Here is a 17,644-nt window from a genome sequence, read left to right on the forward strand (position 1 = left end):
CTTAGGGCACTGGGGTCCAAAAGTACGAGAGTTTGGCAAGAGTTTATGGTCTGAAAGAAAGATGTGGTATATATGTGTGCATGTGTGAACAATTCTCTCTCTTTTTTTAGATTTGTTAAAGAACAGTTATTCAATTTTAAAAAATGACTTATCTAAGATTTTTAATACCTGAGTGAACTTAATATAAAATTGTCATGACTGTATATAAGGATATCAGTGCATACTGACAAAGTAGATGGATTCTAGGCAAATATTCAACTTTGGAAAGTATGGATAAAATGATCAGCCAGTGGAGTTTAGACATTATAATTTGAATACTGAGGAAAAATTAGTAAGGATAGTTAGATAGCATCTATGAATGTTTGAGAAAATGCATTAAATAAAAAATACTAGATATAATTCAGTTGAATTCAAAATCCATTCACATTAGTATAGATTCAACATTAATTTGTTAATGAAAGTAAAGGATATTTAGAGAATGCTTAAATTATCTGAAATTAGGTTAATGGTAAAAAAGAGTTTTTTAAACGGGAAGCAATGAACAGTTGTCACCCTTTGTTAATATCTGATTGTGTGAATGGAGGTTCTTGGGAATGGCAACTATCAAAAATTAAAAGGGATTAGCCTTAAGGAGGGAGAAGGCAGTGGCACCCCACTCCAGTACTCTTGCCTGGAAAATCCCATGGATGGAGGAGCCTGGTAGGCTGCAGTCCCTGGGGTCTCGAAGAGTCGGACACGACTTCACTTTCACTTTTCACTTTCATGCATTGGAGAAGGAAATGGCAACCCACTCCAGTCTTCTTGCCTGGAGAATCCCAGGGACGGGGGAGCCTGGTGGGCTGCCGTCTATGGGGTCACACAGAGTCGGACACGACTAAAGCGACTTAGCAGCAGCCTTAAAGAAGTTCAGGAGTTTCAGAATGCCCTTTCAAGCATAAAACCTGTATTTATAAAGTTACCTTTATAGGAGCAAGCTCAAGGTTCTTATGAAATACCTAGAATAGAGATTTTATTTGGAAGTTATATATAAATTTGTATTTAATATAATTTCTATTACTGTATATTTCATTGTTCTTATTAGAGTTATATATTGCAAACATTTAAGGATCTTTTCCTGGAAGCTCCATATAGATAGCCTCATATAGATACACCTCTCCAGTTTATCTCAGTGAGCAGTACAAAAATTATCCCTTTGTGCATGGGCCTTGAAGGTATAAACGTTGAGGAAGTGTTTCTTGGTGATATGACCTCAGTTCCTGCTACATTCTGAGGAGTCTCCGTCTGCTTCCTCACATGTAGAATAAGGATAATGATGGGACTGCTCATTCTGCAGCTCCTAGGATGAAATGAATTAAGACACAGAGAGGATTTAGAACAGAACCTGGCACATAACAGCATGAAAATATGAGATTACTGATGTGATTTTATCTTTTCTATAAACCTCCTAGCTGAGATTTTGCCTTCCACGTCTGAGAGTTTGGACAATGCAAACTATACGTATATTTAATGGCCTTTCCCAATGCACATGGAAATTAACTTCTTGCTGACGGCAATGCCTGTACTGAACTCATTTCATATTCTTTTCAGCAGCAGCAGCACAGTCCTTGGCAGATAGCAATTGCTCAATAAAGAAACATTTGATTTATAAATGAAGGGGGAAAAAAGAGGGATTGTATTAAAACTGAGAAAAAATATTGGGCCATAGTCAGACAATATCTGCCATGCCCTTCTGGATGCCTACTACACTGGTATCCAACTGACAGCTCTTGTATTTGCTTATTTTCTGGATAACTGTGCTTCGATGGATGGGTAAGAATGATCAGTATATTAAAGTCAGCGTTTGTTCCCCGCAGCGAAAGAAGTTCATCATCACAAGCAGCGTCACTGGGAAAAAGCACGCATTTGTCACTGATTCAGTCAAGACCTGTAAATATTTGCTGGGCCTGTGCTGCGCCCAGCATGGGTTTAATGCTCAGATGAGTTCTCCTGGAGTTACAAGTGGTGAGTAGACACTATGTTCTCAGCCTAAAGCTATTTGGGTTTGAAGGCTGGGTGTATCATATTTACTGTTGAGCTCTCACCATTATTTCCTATTCATTTATAACAGGGAGCAATATAATCTAGTGGTTTCACCATCCATATTCCCAGAGTGGTCTCTGCGTGTACATCACGTGGGAGCCGGCTAGGGAGGCAGAATCTCAGGCCCCTAAGTCAGAATCTGCACTTGTAAAAGACCCCAGGGGTTCTGGATGCAGAGGAACCCCAGGCTTGGAATGTGGACGCTGGGGTCCAACAGACTCAGAGCTATGCCAGTTACTAGCTGCGCGCCTTTGAACACTCACTTGCCCTTTCTGGGCCTCGGTGCCCGTCCAGCAGGTCCGTGCTGTGCCCCAGCAGGACAGGCCGTGCTGCTTCTCACTCATCTAGAATGATGTCTGGTGTTCACGGCTCCATGTGACTAGTTACGGCAGCTCCTACTCGAGGGGGTTTTGTTTGTTGTTGTTCAGTCGCTCAGTCGTGTCCGACTCTCTGCGACCCCAAAGACTGCAGCATGCCAAGGGGTTTTGTTTGGCACCAGTCAGTTCACAGGGGAGCTGCGTCACTGGGTCCTGGCATCCTGGGGTTGGGGATCAACCAGGAAACAAAATTATTGAGCATTCAGAGGCAGAACCAAATACAGAAAATGGAAGTGGCCTATTATTGTCAGCAAAACCAGATAAATATGTAAATATGTCTATGAAGTCACAGAGTAGCATTTCTATGATGTTTCCAGGGAGCTAGAAATAACGACTGTAAATTATGTCTTACCTGCTGTTGCTGAAATAAAGTGCGAGACATCATCAGTATCTATTTTATTGCCTGATATCAATGAGCATAAAATATTTATAAAGACTCTATGGGCTTACTAGCAAAATTAGTCCTTTTAAGCCTGTTTTGCTCTTGATACACTGTTTTCTCAAACTACAAATTCTACCATAATAGGGATTTTGGGGAATCTAATGTTTGCGTGGCCTCTACTTGCCGTGCTCTTCCAGGCTCAGACAACCAAGATAAGTCTGATTCTCTAGGAATAAGTTCAAGGACAATCCGCTCCTTGCAGTCCTTGCCGGTTAACTGCCTGTGTGCTCCCTTCCCATATGGAGCTGCCTGCTCCTGCCTCCTCACATGTGGCATTCAGCCCCTTTTATTTGGGATGTGTCTGCCTCCACTTTTCAGTGAGCTGGGAGTTCCCAGAGGGTAGGGAGAGGGTCCCTGCCTTTACTGTTCCAACATGAAACAGAGGTGTATCAAGTGGGAGATGGTTAATATTAATGCCTCTGTTTTGAATGAATGGATGGAAAATTGGTGTGAAAATGCAGCCATTTAATTAATTGTGCCTCTATTTTGATTTTATGTTTCCTTTCAGTTTCCAATATCATAAATAATATTGCAGCAAACAACAGGGGAAGAAAAATTTTTTGTATCTTGTATTATTTCTTTAAGCTAGATTTCATTTAAATTTGGGATGCAAAGGCAGGGGCATTTTCAGGGCTGCTGCTGTTTTTCTGAGAGCCATTCCCATGCCCAGTATCACTGTGCCTGTTTCATTGCATCTTTGCTGGAATAGATATTATCATGTTTATCTTTGTTCATTTATAGGGAGAAATGACTTCTTGGTATTGTTTCACTTGACATTTCTTTGACTGTTGGGAAGTTGGACATTTTCCAAATGTTTCTTAGTCATTCTTCTGTGAATTGTCTCAATAAGCATATTACTTTATAGTTATATTTGATTCCCTGGGGCGAGAGAAAAATCACCGAGCTTCTACAAGTGCATAAATTCAGGATTAAATCAGAGAGCATCTGTCAGCATCGCAGAGGGGGCCCACAGGCCTTTTCTCGTCCTTTCGGACAGATGGCCACAAGCTTCAGGGGTGCTTGTTTCCCTTCCTCAAGCTTGTGGCTGTCAGACTCCACAGATCTGCAGTGACCAGCCACCGTCCTGCCCTAGTTCTCTTTCCCGTTTCCTTGTGGCTTCCTCTCTGGTGCACCAGTGCTCTCCATCTTCTGCTGGGGACAGAACTCTGCTGGAAACTCAGGCCCTTGGTGATCTTTCTCCTCTGCTACCTTCTGGAGCCTTCCTCTCTTCTTCCCATACCGCCAACCTCTATACATAGGGTTCTTTGAAATCCACAAAACCTTTCTGAGCTGAGTCCCTGTCATCACTTTCTTTCTGTACAGTGTCTCCCTGTGAGTATTAAATATCCACCATAATTAGGGCTAAGGTGACTGTCCCCTTAGACCTTGGCAGTCGGAGGGGTCTGGACATGCTTCAGATGAATCTCCTGTGTGTTTTTATCTCCACGTCCTCGGCACATCCATTTTCTGGTGTGGGCTATAAAGTCAGCTGGGTGAGTTTTGCTCTACCACCTACAAGCCCTGGGGACCTTGAGCAAATTGTCAACTCTCTCTTAGCCTCACTTTTCCTCATCTATAAAGTGGGTATAATAATATCTAACCCACAGGGTTCTCGTGAGGATTAAATGAGTCAATACAGATAACATGCTTACCACTGTGCCTGGCATGTGACGAGCACACAGGATGGGCAGGCTGCTAGTGTGGATGTCACTATCATTGCTGCTGTATCATGTTCTGATTGCGTTTAGTCTTCTTTTCTTCCTTGCCTGTTGTTGTTCAGTTGCTAAGTCGTGTCTGACTCTTTTGCAACCCCATCTGTCCATGGGACTTCCCAGGCAAGAATACTGGAGTGGGTTGCCATTTCCTTCTCCATCTCCCTTGCCTGCTGTATGTGAACGATGGTACTGAATGCCTCCTAGACACAGAATGTTCCCCAAAAGTATTTTTTTAAAGACTACGTTGGGACTTCTCTGGCAGTCCAGTGATGAAGATTCCTGCAGGCGGTGCAAGTTTGATCCCTGATCAGGGAATTAAGATCCCACAGGCCATGTTGTGAGGCCAAAAAAAAAAAAAAAAAAAAAGAGCTACCTTTTTCAGTGGGTGCATTGCTGATAGTGAACCAGGCCCATTGTAGGTTAGGGGGATTGTCTACTGGAGGAAATAAGTGCTCACGGACAAGCTCTCACTGAAGGCACCTCACTGTGCTTTGGATATGAGCACAGACACACACGCTCACTCACACAACAGGAGCTACACAAATGCCACGTGCTGAGCATTCTTTTCTTCTTGATTGTAACAGGGTCGTACCATCTGTTGCTAGTCAGAACACAGTCCTCATTTTCTTTTTTCAAATTACAAACTGGGCTTTGTATAAATCCTAGTTAATTTAAGGAATCCATCTATCAAATCCAGTTTCTTACGAATGACATAAAGAGTGACGTGGTGAGAGTCACTCATGTTCCTGGGCTCACGTCAGGGATTTCATGAAAATCATCTGTTACCTCTTTCTGCAAGAAGGGAGGGAGGGCGTTGTTAAAACTGGAAGACAACACATCTGACCTATTCATATTTCAGAAAATAGGATCTTAAATCTTATTAGCAAGGAAACTAAGCTGTGTAGAGATGAAAGACTGCGTTCCACAGGGCAGAGAGTAATCTTGGGAGCTCAGGTAATCTGCACACCTATTTGTTAACGTTTGGAGGATGGTTTGTAAAGGCAGCGGGCAGAACGGGGGGTGGCAGTTAATTTTACACAAGGCTCTGCTGGCGCCGTGACACCGCTGTGAGCTGTGGCTCAAAGTCCTGTCAGCCGCCGGGGGATGGAGGGTATCCCGTCTCTTCTACCTGTGTGTCTGAGCTTTCTTTCCTTAGTGAGTGCTAACTAGGCAGACTTGGCATTCTCAGGGCTCATCACAGCAGCTCCACGAGCCAGCATGAGGAAAAATAGGTCCCTCTGAAAAAAGGGAAAAGCCAGGAGAGCACCGGGGGCCTGTGATGCGTTGCTGCCGTAAGAGTGATGGCACCAGCACCATTCTGGTGGGTATTTATGTTCATCTGTTTCTGCCACATTTCAGACTCCGATAAGTGTGTGCAAATGGCCAGTCTGAGTCTTGCACACCTGCCCCAGTCCAACCAACTCACTTGGATTCAGAGACTGTCGTGCTCAGAAAACGCGCTGTTCATACCTGGGTTGGAGGATGCCGCGGGAGGCCTGTTGCGCAGGTCACTGGATAACTTCACTATGGACACCAGCAAGGGGACAGGGGCACAAGGACTCAGAGGCAGGTGGGTTTGACACCTCTGCTCTCTGGGCCTGAACCGCCATGTACTTGGTGCTCTGGAGCAATCCCTATGTGAAGACCTTGTTTAAAGGAGGTCAGATGTCTCCAGGAAGTATGCATTCATTGGGTAATTATCAATTAATTCCATAGAGGTTTCCCAAAAGCTGTCTGTGGGCCAGATCGATGCTAAACACTCTAAGGCAGGTATCCCATGTACCCCTACTATGTTGCTCTATCTTTTGGTGGAGAAAGAGCCAGGTGATGATATGAAATTGATGAGGACAAAATAAACAAGTTGTACTAGCCTTTTCGGGTTTGTCATGAACCAGGTACTGTTCTAAACACTGTACCCATCAAAGACTTTAGCCTTCACAACCCTACAAAGTGGTTTCTCCCATTTTGAGACTTGAACCCCCACAACTGGCCCTGGAATCTGCACTCCTAACTGCTACCCTGCTGCTTTCTTTGCTGATGAATCTCTTGTAATGTAATTTGCAAGGCAAAATAATGAGCTTATCAACAGAACTCTACATTATAACACAATGATCCATAAATTTTAAAATGGCCTGTAAGTTGGATTGCACTAACATGGTAAGTTCTATAAATAGCACAGATTCACAGGCAGCATGTGATGTTATAGGAGCAATGAAGATGTTAGAGGAGCTGTTCTTTGGAATGAGTTATACATCTGTTTCAGCAAGAGGAAATGGTGGTTGATTTGGATTGTGATGCATATATTATATCTTAAAGCAATTCATAGAAAATTATGGCTCCCAATCTGTTGATGCAAATATGCTTCACCATATACTGCAAACCCAATCAATAATGATGAAGCAAAACTATCTATTACTGTGTAACAAGCAACTCCAAAGCACAGTGGCTTAAAATAACAAGCATTTTGTTATTCTGTTTCACACTTTTCTGGGTTACAAATTTAGGGCAGGGCTTGGCTGGTTACTTCTTCTCGTCTTGATGGTACTCATCTGGACTGGTCTGAAGCCTCCAAGACTGTGTTATTTACGTGACCAGCCCACTGGTGGGGATGACTGGGATGGTGAGCTCAGCTCAGAGAAGCTGATAGATTAAAAGTTCAGAGAAGCCATGACTGACTCGAGGCCATCTTGAGAATGTTTTGACTGCAAAATACCCTTCCAGCGACCTAAGAGGTGTACATGCCCATGAGGGGACTGGCAACGTTGCATGGCAGCCAGCCTTCTCAACCGAAAGCTGAATCAGAGTCCTCAGCAATCTCCTCTACTTTTTATGAAAGCCAGATTTTCACAACCCTAATGACTCACATCAGTCAGTCAGTTCAGTTGCTCAGTCGTGTCCGACTCTTTGCGACCCCATGAAACGCAGCACGCCAGGCCTCCTTGTCCATCACCAACTCCCGGAGTTTACCCAAATTCATGTCCATTGAGTCGGTGATGCCATCCAACCATCCCATCCTCTGTCATCCCCTTCTCCTCCTGCCCTCAATCTTTCCCAGCATCAGGGTCTTTTCAAATGAGTCAGCTCTTTGCATCAGGTGGCCAAAGTATTGGAGTTTCAGCTTCAACATCAGTCCTTCCAGTGAACACCCAGGACTGATTTCCTTTAGAATGGACTGGTTGTATCTCCTTGCAGTCCAAGGGACTCTCAAAAGTCTTCTCCAACACCACAGTTCAAAAGCATCAATTCTTCGATGCTCAGCTTTCTTTATAGTCCAACTCTTACATCCATACATGACCACTGGGAAAACCATAGCCTTAACTAGATGGACCTTTGTTGACAAAGTAATGTCTCTCCTTTTTAATATGCTGTTTAGGTTGGTCATAACTTTCCTTCCAAGGAGTAAGCGTCTTTTAATTTCATGGCTGCAGTCACCATTTGCAATGATTTTGGAGGTCCCCCCCCCTGCAAAAAATAAAGTCAGCCACTGTTTCCCCATCTATTTGCCATGAAGTGATGGGACCGGATGCCATGATCTTTGTTTTCTGAATGTTGAGCTTTAAGCTTATTTTTTCACTCTCCTCTTTCACTTTCATCAAGAGGCTCTTTAGTTTTTTTCACTTTCTGCCATAAGGATGGTGTCATCTGCATATCTGAGGTTATTGATATTTCTCCTGACAATGTTGATTCCAGCTTGTGCTTCTTCCAGCCCACTGTTTCTCATGATATACTTTGCATATAAGTTAAATAAGCAGGGTGACAATATGCAGCCTTGATGTACTCCTTTTCCTATTTGGAACCAGTCTGTTGTTCCATGTCCAGTTCTAACTGTTGCTTCCTGACCTGCATATAGGTTTCTCAAGAGGCAGGTCAGGTGGTCTGGTATTCCTATCTCTTTCATCAGAGGTTACTGATAACTTTCCATGAAAAGGGAATAACCAGATCAGCCTTTGACAGCATCTATGGATCTGCTGGAGAAGGCAATGGCACCCCACTCCAGTACTCTTGCCTGGAAAATCCCATGGATGGAGGAGCCTGGTAGGCTGAAGTCCATGGGTTGTGAAGAGTCGGACACGACTGAGCGACTTCACTTTCACTTCTCACTTTCATGCATTGGAGAAGGAAATGGCAACCCACTCCAGTATTCTTGCCTGGAGAATCCCGGGGATGGGGGAGCCTGGTGGGCTGCCATCTGTGGGGTCACACAGAGTCGGACACGACTGAAGCGACTTAGCAGCAGCAGCAGCAGCAGCAGCAGCATGGATCTGCTGACTGATAGAGCATGGGACCACCACACATACTCTGAATGGTGGGAAGTTGTCTCCCAGTGGCCTCTTGTCTAAACTTGTTGTCTTTCCCCACAGCCCCTGCCTTGGCCGAGAGCAGCTGGAGCGCCTCTGTTTGATTCAGAAGCCAACAACTTGTGACCCTCTCTCCGGGCAGCCTGCTCAGAGCATGTGCACAGGTACAGGCCAGCCATCAGCCGAGCAGGGGTAAAGGAAACTGTACATGTTATGCTTGCTTTCAGCCTTTGGCGGTCACTTCATGTTGCTTCTCCAATAATGTTCACAGTCTTTTTGCTTTTCCATGAATCTCAAAACTTCTTATGGTTGAGAAGAGCCCTTGTCCACTCGTGGCTTGCGCTGGGCACATTGGTCTGAAATGTGTGAGCACTGGCCAAGATTCTGAGCACTCTGGTCCAGTGTGAGGAATACCTGCCATGGAGAGGCATGGTTAGAAAAACACTTCATCCATTTTTGTTACAACTCTTCATGCAGTCCCAGAATATCGCCTCCCACTACTTACCAGAAAGTGAATTCCCTGGTGGCTCAGATGGTAAAGAATTTGCCCACAGTGCGGGGGACCTGGGTTCAATCCCTGGAAAATTCCCTGGAGAAGGAAGTGGCAACCCACTCCAGTAGTCTTGGCTGGAAAAGTCCATGGACAGAGGAGTCTGGCGGGCTACAATCCATGGGGTTGCAAAGAGTCAAACATGACTGAGCAACTAACACTTTCACTTTCTCTTACCAGAAAACACATACAGGGCAGGCAGCCTCCCTCTTTGTCATCTATCCTCTAGGAAGGTCCCCAGTGGGACATAAAGAGTCCTGAGTTAGAGGAGATATTTATGTGGGATGAGCATTAAGCCTGGGGGCTGGATCTGGAGTCCCACCCGGTGGCTCTTTACATGACCTGTGTGCCAGTCCCATGGTAGTGCCCTGTGAGAGTGAGTGATGTGGAAATCCTCGAGGGGCGAGTTACCGTTTGGGGATTTTTCCATGTGGTCTGTGGTCAGCGTTGGAATGCCCCTTAAGGCTCTGTCTTGAGTCCCCTGCAAGACCCAAGCTGGGGGAAAACTTGCAGGGTGCCTCCGCTGGACTTCAAGGCCACATCACCCCTGGTGGTGAGGGCCCAGCAAGAGGAAGGCTTTGCTGTCTCATCTCTGTGCTTCAACTTTAGTTTTAGCTTTCATTGTCAGCAAGGTTGTACAGGCTCAGTTGCTCAGCCGTTTCCGACTCTGTGTGACCCCATGGACTATAGTCCTCCAGGCTCTACTGCTCTTGGGATTCTCCAGACAAAAATACTGGAGTGGATCACCATTTTCTCCTGCAGGGGCTCTTCTCGGCCCAGGGATCAAACGTATGCCTCCTGCATCGGCAGGCAGATTCTTTACCATTGTACTCCCTGGGAAGCCCTGTCAGCAAAGTCATCTCTGCTCACATTCTGTCTTATCCTAAGACCAGTGCAGACAAAGAACAGCTGTAGTGAGTCATGCAGAACAGCACATGGCCCGCCCTGCCTTGCCTCTGCTTTTGAGGAGCCACCGCTGACCCAGTGGCTCATCTGTGTGTGTTCAGTGATCCACGCCCAGCATTAGGCGTGCGCACATGCATATGTGTGTGAAATGCTGGTCACACCCTTTGCATTACATCTCAGATCATTTTGGGGAAAAGCACAATGTGAGGCTTTGTTCCCATATCCAGGATCACGAAATAACAGGAGAAGGAGCTTTATAGCTGAACCAGACGGGGAAATTGTGCACGTGACGCTGAACCGGGACCCACACCGCGGTTTTGGTAAGAGGGCCCCCGGGAGAGGAGTCCCAGTCTCCCTCTCTGGGCAGAGAGGAGGTGTGCACCATCTTCCCTTTAGACTTTCCTACTCCCTTTTCCTGCCTGTCCTCTTCCAATTTGCCTTTTTCCAGTGATCACTTCTTTTTCTTCCCTTTAAATATCCCTAATGAGTAATGGGACTTTGGGGACAGAAGTTTCTTTTTAGATCCTATAAGATTTTGGAGTGCATATCTTGAAAATCTAAGAACAAGGTAGAAAAACAATTTTTCACCTAACACCATTTCTTAGTATATTGAAATTCTTGGTGATGAAGAATAGACAATATTTTTTACCTCTTACAATTTACCACATGTGAAGACCCCTAAGAACCTTATTATAACCTTACAAGAAATAAGGCACTGAGAGAAGTTACTTGATTAAAAATCATCTTTTTCTTATCTCCGATTATGTACTGGAGCAAAATCCATGTGCACTGATGGGCTTTAGCTGTGCTTCTGAAAGGGAGACCATCTACCTTTCTCCATGTGTCGTGGCAGAGTAGAAAGAGCTGTTTGAAGATTGGAGGGCCTAGGTACAAATATCAGCTGCATAACCTCAAGTAAATAACCTAACTTCTCTGAGCTGCAAAATCATTATCATCTTCTTTAATATAATTGGACTATAGGTTTTGTGATTAATGAGGGGGAAGATGTCGGCAAAGTCGATCCTGGCATCTTTATATCTTCTATTATCCCTGGGGGACCAGCTGAAAAAGCCAAAAAGATCAAACCAGGTATGTCTTTTTAAATTGCCAGAGATGCTGCTTTAAGGAATTGCTCTTTTTCATTTTCTTGATGGGATGATTGAGATGTCTTATTCTTCCAGGAGGGCAGATACTAGCCCTGAATCACATCAGTCTGGAGGGCTTCACATTCGATATGGCTGTTAGAATGATTCAGAATTCTCCTGACACCATAGAATTAATCATTTCTCAGTCAAAAGGTATGTCTTCACCTGCTTTCAGAAGCTGGAGAGTCCTCTTTATTCTCAGGAGTGCATCTTTACCTTCTGGGGCTGGGAGTTTAAGTCACGGAGGTCTTGTTTGTTACTTTCCCCGTGGGAATGGCTTTGGCACAAATCAATAAACTCCGCAGTTTCCGGGCGAGCACAGGCTCTGCCATTGCTTGTCCTGCTGAGTGGGGGAAGCCTGCCTCAGTTCTTTATCAGACGCAGCCGTTGTGTGTTTTGCTGCCACTCTTCTTGCACGACAGGGAGGATCTGCTTTCTGTCACCCAAGTCCTTATTGAAAGTGGCTGCTGCGGGGTTTCTGCATAGTTGGGGGCATAGGTGTGGCAATCAGAAGGGAAGGAGATGGAGGTGGGGGGCTACTCACATAACAGGCATTCTGTTCTTTCTTCGTCAAGGCTCAGCATGTTACAGATCAATCAAGAGAGTAAAGGTTTGTTTTTCTTTTTTGAAGATGTTTTTATTCATCCTTTAGATAACTGTACGACAGTTATCTACTATCAAAAAACAATATTACTACGTTTATCTGGGGCAGATTTAGTGGGAGCTTGGTGGAAGTAATGGGGCGATATTAACATCTCTTTCCCTCCCAGTTACCTAGGCCGTCCACTGCTTTTTGGTTGGATGATCCTGCAATTTGCCAGCAGACTGCCGACAAAGCAAGGCTCACACTCCAGGAGCTTTGTATAATTCCCTCTCCTGTACAGCAATGCTTCCAGCCACACCAGCCAGCAGTTCTGGGTCCTAAATGTCGTTGCCCCCTTTGCCTCGCCCACTGAAAAATCTCTCTCATTCTTGCATGTGTGCACACCATCACCAGATGGCTTTCCCGGGTGCGGCAGCTCCCCCTGGTCCAGAAGCTACGGGGAGTGGGAAAGGGGGCAAAGCTGGGGCCTCAGGCATGTGCCTTTCATCCTGTGTTTAGCGCTGACCCAGGCGCCTGCCCAGCCCTCACGAAACACCAGCCGCAGCTCACTGCTTTAGTGGCTTTTGTACATTGTACTGTCCTTCCCACATTATTTTAGCTCTCCTTGGCCTCCCTCTACACGTCCCACAGGAAGGACAGAGAGGAGAATCACATCATCCTTTTCTTAAATCAAGAAACATAATGCAGTTGAGCTGGAGTCATTTGTGTCAGGGTGCCTGCTAGGATTGGGGGGTGACCAAAAGTGGCGCCCCAAATCTGTGAGGCTCAAAATCACAGTCTCATATTAGAATTTTAGGTGATAGAGGTCCCACTGCTGCTGCTGCTGCTGCTAAGTCGCTTCAGTTGTGTCCGACTCTGTGCGACCCTATAGACGGAAGCCTACCAGGCTCCTCCATCCCTGGGATTCTCCAGGCAAGAACACTGGAGTGGGTTGCCACTTCCTTCTCCAATGCATGAAAGTGAGAAGTGAAAGTGAAGTTGCTCAGCTGTGTCCGACTCTTCATGACCCCATGAACTGCAGCCTACCAGGCTCCTCCATCCATGGGATTTTCCAGGCAAGAGTACTGGAGTGGGTTGCCATTGCCTTCTCCGAGAGGACCCACGGTGCCTCTGAATTACATGTACTCTCATCCTGGGAACCTGTCACCTGTTAGTAACTCTGCCTGGTCACAGCTGGAGTTCCTCGACACAGCTGCTACCTTTGTTGGAGGAAGATGTTTTCACAGAGACTCCTGCTGGTCACTGTGGGCAGAGGCTTGATCGCCAGGAGTTTCTATCTGTTTGGGGGGCCGTTGGGGGAGGGGCTCTAGATTGGAGGTCAAGAACAAGACAGATATCATTCCCTCAGGAGCAGTCAACACCATCTACAATAAAATGAGTTTTATTTACGTAGAAGGTCTCCTAGCTTGTATTTCCATTAGGCAGGACGTACGTTGCACAGCTTGACATTTTAATGCTATCATAAGTCCTGTCCTCATCTCTTGTCAAGGGTACAGAAGAAAATGAACAGATGCTTCCAACATTGCCAGAGGATAATGACAGTAGAATCTGAATAAAATGGCCAGAAATAAGGCATTACTAAATGGTGGCTCCACCACTCTCTACTGAACACTTTTAGGATTGAACAACTTCTATTCTAATTCATTACATTAAGTTCATTCATTGGATTTGGGCACTTTCTTGGGTCGTAATGAGTCTGTATCAAAAGTCTTAAACTTACTTGTGTGTCTATATATCCAGATTTAAAGAAAATCTGTGTTCCTTCCTCCTATATACTGGGATCTAGTTGAATCACTGATACTAACATATGAATAGTAAATACATGTATCCAGGCTCTTAGTACCAAGTACTAAGCTGTAATCTCTCTCTCCCTCTCTCTCTCCATATATAAACATCTTTCTCTGTATATAATCTCTAAGCCAACCCTGTGAAGTAGTTGATATTATTTCTATTTTAGATATAAGGAAGTTGAGGTCCAGAAATGTGAATTACCTTGCCCAGGGTTTTACCTATTGATTCTTCTTCAGGTTCTTTCCTCTGCTTTATGTCAGCTCAAGGGAAGACATGGGGTAAAAAGGAATCAGTGGCCCAGTCTTCCCCCGAAAGGAGTCCACCATCAGTTAGTACAAAGCTGCTCCCAGTGACTGTGCACTTTGATCTTTGGATCATAGGGTGATTACAGGTGCAATCAGCAGGGACCCTGGAAGAGGCCAGCTTTAAGAGTGCCGCCGCTTGCTGGTTATGGGGTCTTGGGCAAGATTTAATGCTTTTCACTTTGCTTTCTTATATTTGAGCTGGGGTCACACCTTCCTGGTAGGCATATAAAACAGATGGAAAGATACATATGTATGTGTGCGTTTGGTTCTCATCGCATGACAAGAGCTTAGTAAGGGGGAACTGCCATTATAACTGTCCGTTGCTCCTGCGTTTTCATAATTGGGTCACACGATCTCTATTTAAGCTTCCAGAATCCTCCCTTCCTCTACTCTAAATGCATCATCTTTCATTGAGGTGCTAAACTCACATGGCTCCCAGCTGCTATGAAAGACCTCTCCATCATTGGAGGAAAACATGGTGCCCCATATAGAAATGCCGCTGAGACATCAGCCTTTCTCCAGGCTGTCAATTTCCTCTTGGCTTGTTTTTCTAGGTGTTTGTGGCAATACCTCAAGTGAGGAGAAGAATAGCACAGCCAATTCAGGGGTATTCTCTACAGACAGCCTGAGCAATGGGCCCCAGGGAAGTTTTTCATCACACACACAAGACCGGGAGAGAAATATCGAAGAACTGGAAGTGGCTCAGACTCAGAGCGTAATGCCCAGGTTGAGGCCTCAGCTGTCTGCTCTGCTGTTCAAGGTAATCATCCTCTTGCTTCACTCTAGAACCCAGAGTAAAGAGAACAGGCTGTGGCCCCCAACAGCCTTGGCTCAAAAGTTCTTCTTTGTTCTCTATTGGCCACGTCAGGCGGATAGCCAACACACCAAGGAGGAAGAGACAAGGGCTGGCTCTGGGGTGTAGAGAGCTGTCTGCTTTAGTTCCCGGGCCGCCCCCTCCAGCTGTGTCTACGGATGGAAAGGCATCATTGCCCCACAGACCTCTTCCCCTTGCTCTGGGCCCCATGGAGCGGCGTCAGCTGCATGGCTTCCGGCTGACTCCGCCTCAAAGCCCTGTGTCTAGAATGAAACCCTGTTCTCCTTTCTCTCACACACCGCGACCCCAGTTGTGTGGGCTTTCCACATCAAGCGATTCTGACACTAATGGGCTGGAATTAGCACCAGGCCCCACAGGTGAAGGACTGGCTCCTTGAAATGGCTCCACAATCAAGGCGTTGGTCCCCAGGTTACCCACACTCCTGTCCGACTTGGCTGCAAACTGGAGTTCTCTGTAACCACCTGCTTGGGTTTGTTAATTTCCTAGAACAACTCGCAGAACCCAGGAAAACAGTTTCATTCAGAAACGGTTCAGTTTCAAACAGAAATCAGCCATTGCTGATTTATTGTAAAGGATGTTTTTAATGGAACCTGGCCCGTGAAGAGATGTACAGGGTGGAGTCTGGAAGGGTCCTGAGAGCGCGACCTTCTGTCCCTCTGGAGTGCGGGTGTGCCATACTTCCTGCGTAGATGAGTTTATCAACACAGCAACTATGAATCCCATACTTTTAAAATGATTGTGGAGGCTTCAGCACATAGACATGATGGATCATTAGCTCAACCTCCAGCTCCTCTTGCCTCCTCAGAGGACAGGGAGTTGGGTGGAGCGGAAAGTTCCAAGCTTCTAATCATGGCTTGGTTTTCTGGTCACCAGTCCCCATCCTGAAACTGTACAGGAAGCCAGAGTCCGCTCTTTAGAACCAAAGACATTCTCCTCACCCAGAAAATTCCAAGGGATGTGAGAGCTCTGTGTCAGGAACTAAAGTCAAAAACCAAATATTAGTACCAGAGATTTTTTTTAGCTTACTTCAGCCTGTTTATCTTCTATGTGCTAATTGTATTTTCTGACAAGGCAGACCAAGAAGAAACTAGGTCAAGGAGGCAGATAGGACAAAAGGCTGGGGCCCCATCTTCTTGGCACAGTTCATTGAAAGATCCTTCCCCATTAGAAGTAGTTCAATACAGGCAGGTGTGTCTTATCACTGCCATCTCCCCAACTTTCACAGTACCTGCCATATAGGGGGTGCTCAATTAACACTGCCTGATTAGAAGGATGGCTCAACATATGCGTGTCACAGCAGTGAGCAGAATGCCTGGGATGAGGTAGATAATTTTCTCTTGTGTCCTTCCGTCACGCAGTCACTCACTGTAGAGTAGAGACCCATGCAGCTACTGTTGCTCAAGATGGCTGAAGAGCCTCCCGAGGTTTTCTTCTGCTGGGGAAGCTGCTGCGTGTCTGGTATCCAGCATGCCCTCCCTTGGATGGAGTCACGTGTGTAGGAAGCGTCGGAAAGACTTCAGTTCTCATAACAATATTTGCATCTCAAGTAGAAACAGAAGGGAATCTATTGAGTCCTTGTTCGGTGTCGGGCATCATTCATTCTCCCTGTTAGAAGGAGATTGCTCATTCCAGGTCTGTGGATTGGGAAACAAGGCTGGAGAGACCAGGAGACAAGTCCAAGTTTCATACAAGGAATCCTCTGTTGGCCCAACCCTGAAACTTATGATTTTTTTTAGTGTGTAACTTTTTTTCTCTAGCTCCTGAGAGTGAGGGAGAGGTAAGAGATGCCATCTGCTTAGGCAGGGCCCGTGCCTTCACACCTTCTCTCTTTCTGTTTGTTTGTGGCAGGGTGCTGGTTCTTCCTGTCCTCCGTCACCTTCAGAAACCCCTGCCAGCGAAATTTACTTCGTGGAGCTGGTTAAAGAAAATGGGACACTTGGATTCAGTGTGACTGTAAGAATTTCTAAGAGAGTTTGAAAAGTAAATAGTTGAAAGGTGTTCATCTGGAGCCTTGGTGGGCATTGCACTCATATGCCAATCTCTAATAACCCAGTGCCCATTGGGTACAAGCAGCATACCAGAAGTGATGAACCAAGAAAATCTGTGGGAGCCTCAGTGAGGAATAGGAGTTGAAGGTGAAACTGGGGGACTAATGACAAACTTGGGATGAGCAGACACTCCAAGGAGCATGGCTGGAATTAAGGTTACACTGGACAATAATGAGAGGGTGGCAGGGTGGGGATTCAGGGACACAAGCCAAAGATGAGTGCGGTTGTCTCCAGTCATCCGCAGCAGGGACACAGTGCGGCTTCATGCTCCCACGTTCAAGGCCAGGACAAAGTCAGGTTGGCAAGACTTCTATTCAGGATGGACACTGCATTTGATTCCGGAGCTCCATCTGGTGGACCCTGGAGGAGTGAGGATAAAAACTGTACATAAATGATATAACCCCACTGAATCTTTATATGTATGTACATACATGCATGGAAAAATTAGAAGAAAAAGGGTTAGATCTTTGTCTAGTGACAGTACGGACCTTAGTGATCTATTGTTAAGTTAAAAACATAGTGATTTGCAGAGCACTGTGTAGTTGAATT

General features: G+C 45.6%; 1 protein-coding gene across 4 annotated transcripts in view; it reads left to right on the top strand.

Annotated features, from left to right (window-relative positions):
- The window catches only part of FRMPD2 (FERM and PDZ domain containing 2), a 96,668-nt gene that overhangs the window by 60,603 nt on the left and 18,421 nt on the right, over positions 1–17,644 (top strand). For 3 of the 4 annotated variants that reach the window (XR_005721379.1, XM_040242624.1, XM_040242623.1), the window contains 8 exons: positions 1,854–2,001; positions 5,973–6,183; positions 8,975–9,075; positions 10,595–10,687; positions 11,349–11,456; positions 11,549–11,665; positions 14,767–14,972; positions 16,896–17,000. Coding sequence is in view for 3 of the 4 variants with exons in the window: in XM_040242624.1 (XP_040098558.1) it covers positions 1,854–2,001; positions 5,973–6,183; positions 8,975–9,075; positions 10,595–10,687; positions 11,349–11,456; positions 11,549–11,665; positions 14,767–14,972; positions 16,896–17,000 (1,089 nt within the window). In the remaining variant the exon portion in view is untranslated. The remainder of the gene's footprint in view (positions 1–1,853; positions 2,002–5,972; positions 6,184–8,974; positions 9,076–10,594; positions 10,688–11,348; positions 11,457–11,548; positions 11,666–14,766; positions 14,973–16,895; positions 17,001–17,644) is intronic. The other variant, XM_040242622.1, reaches the window with a different exon arrangement.

The sequence above is a fragment of the Oryx dammah genome, unplaced genomic scaffold (genome assembly GCF_014754425.2).
Source record: "Oryx dammah isolate SB20612 unplaced genomic scaffold, SCBI_Odam_1.1 HiC_scaffold_6, whole genome shotgun sequence".
NCBI classification, from domain to species: domain Eukaryota; kingdom Metazoa; phylum Chordata; class Mammalia; order Artiodactyla; family Bovidae; genus Oryx; species Oryx dammah.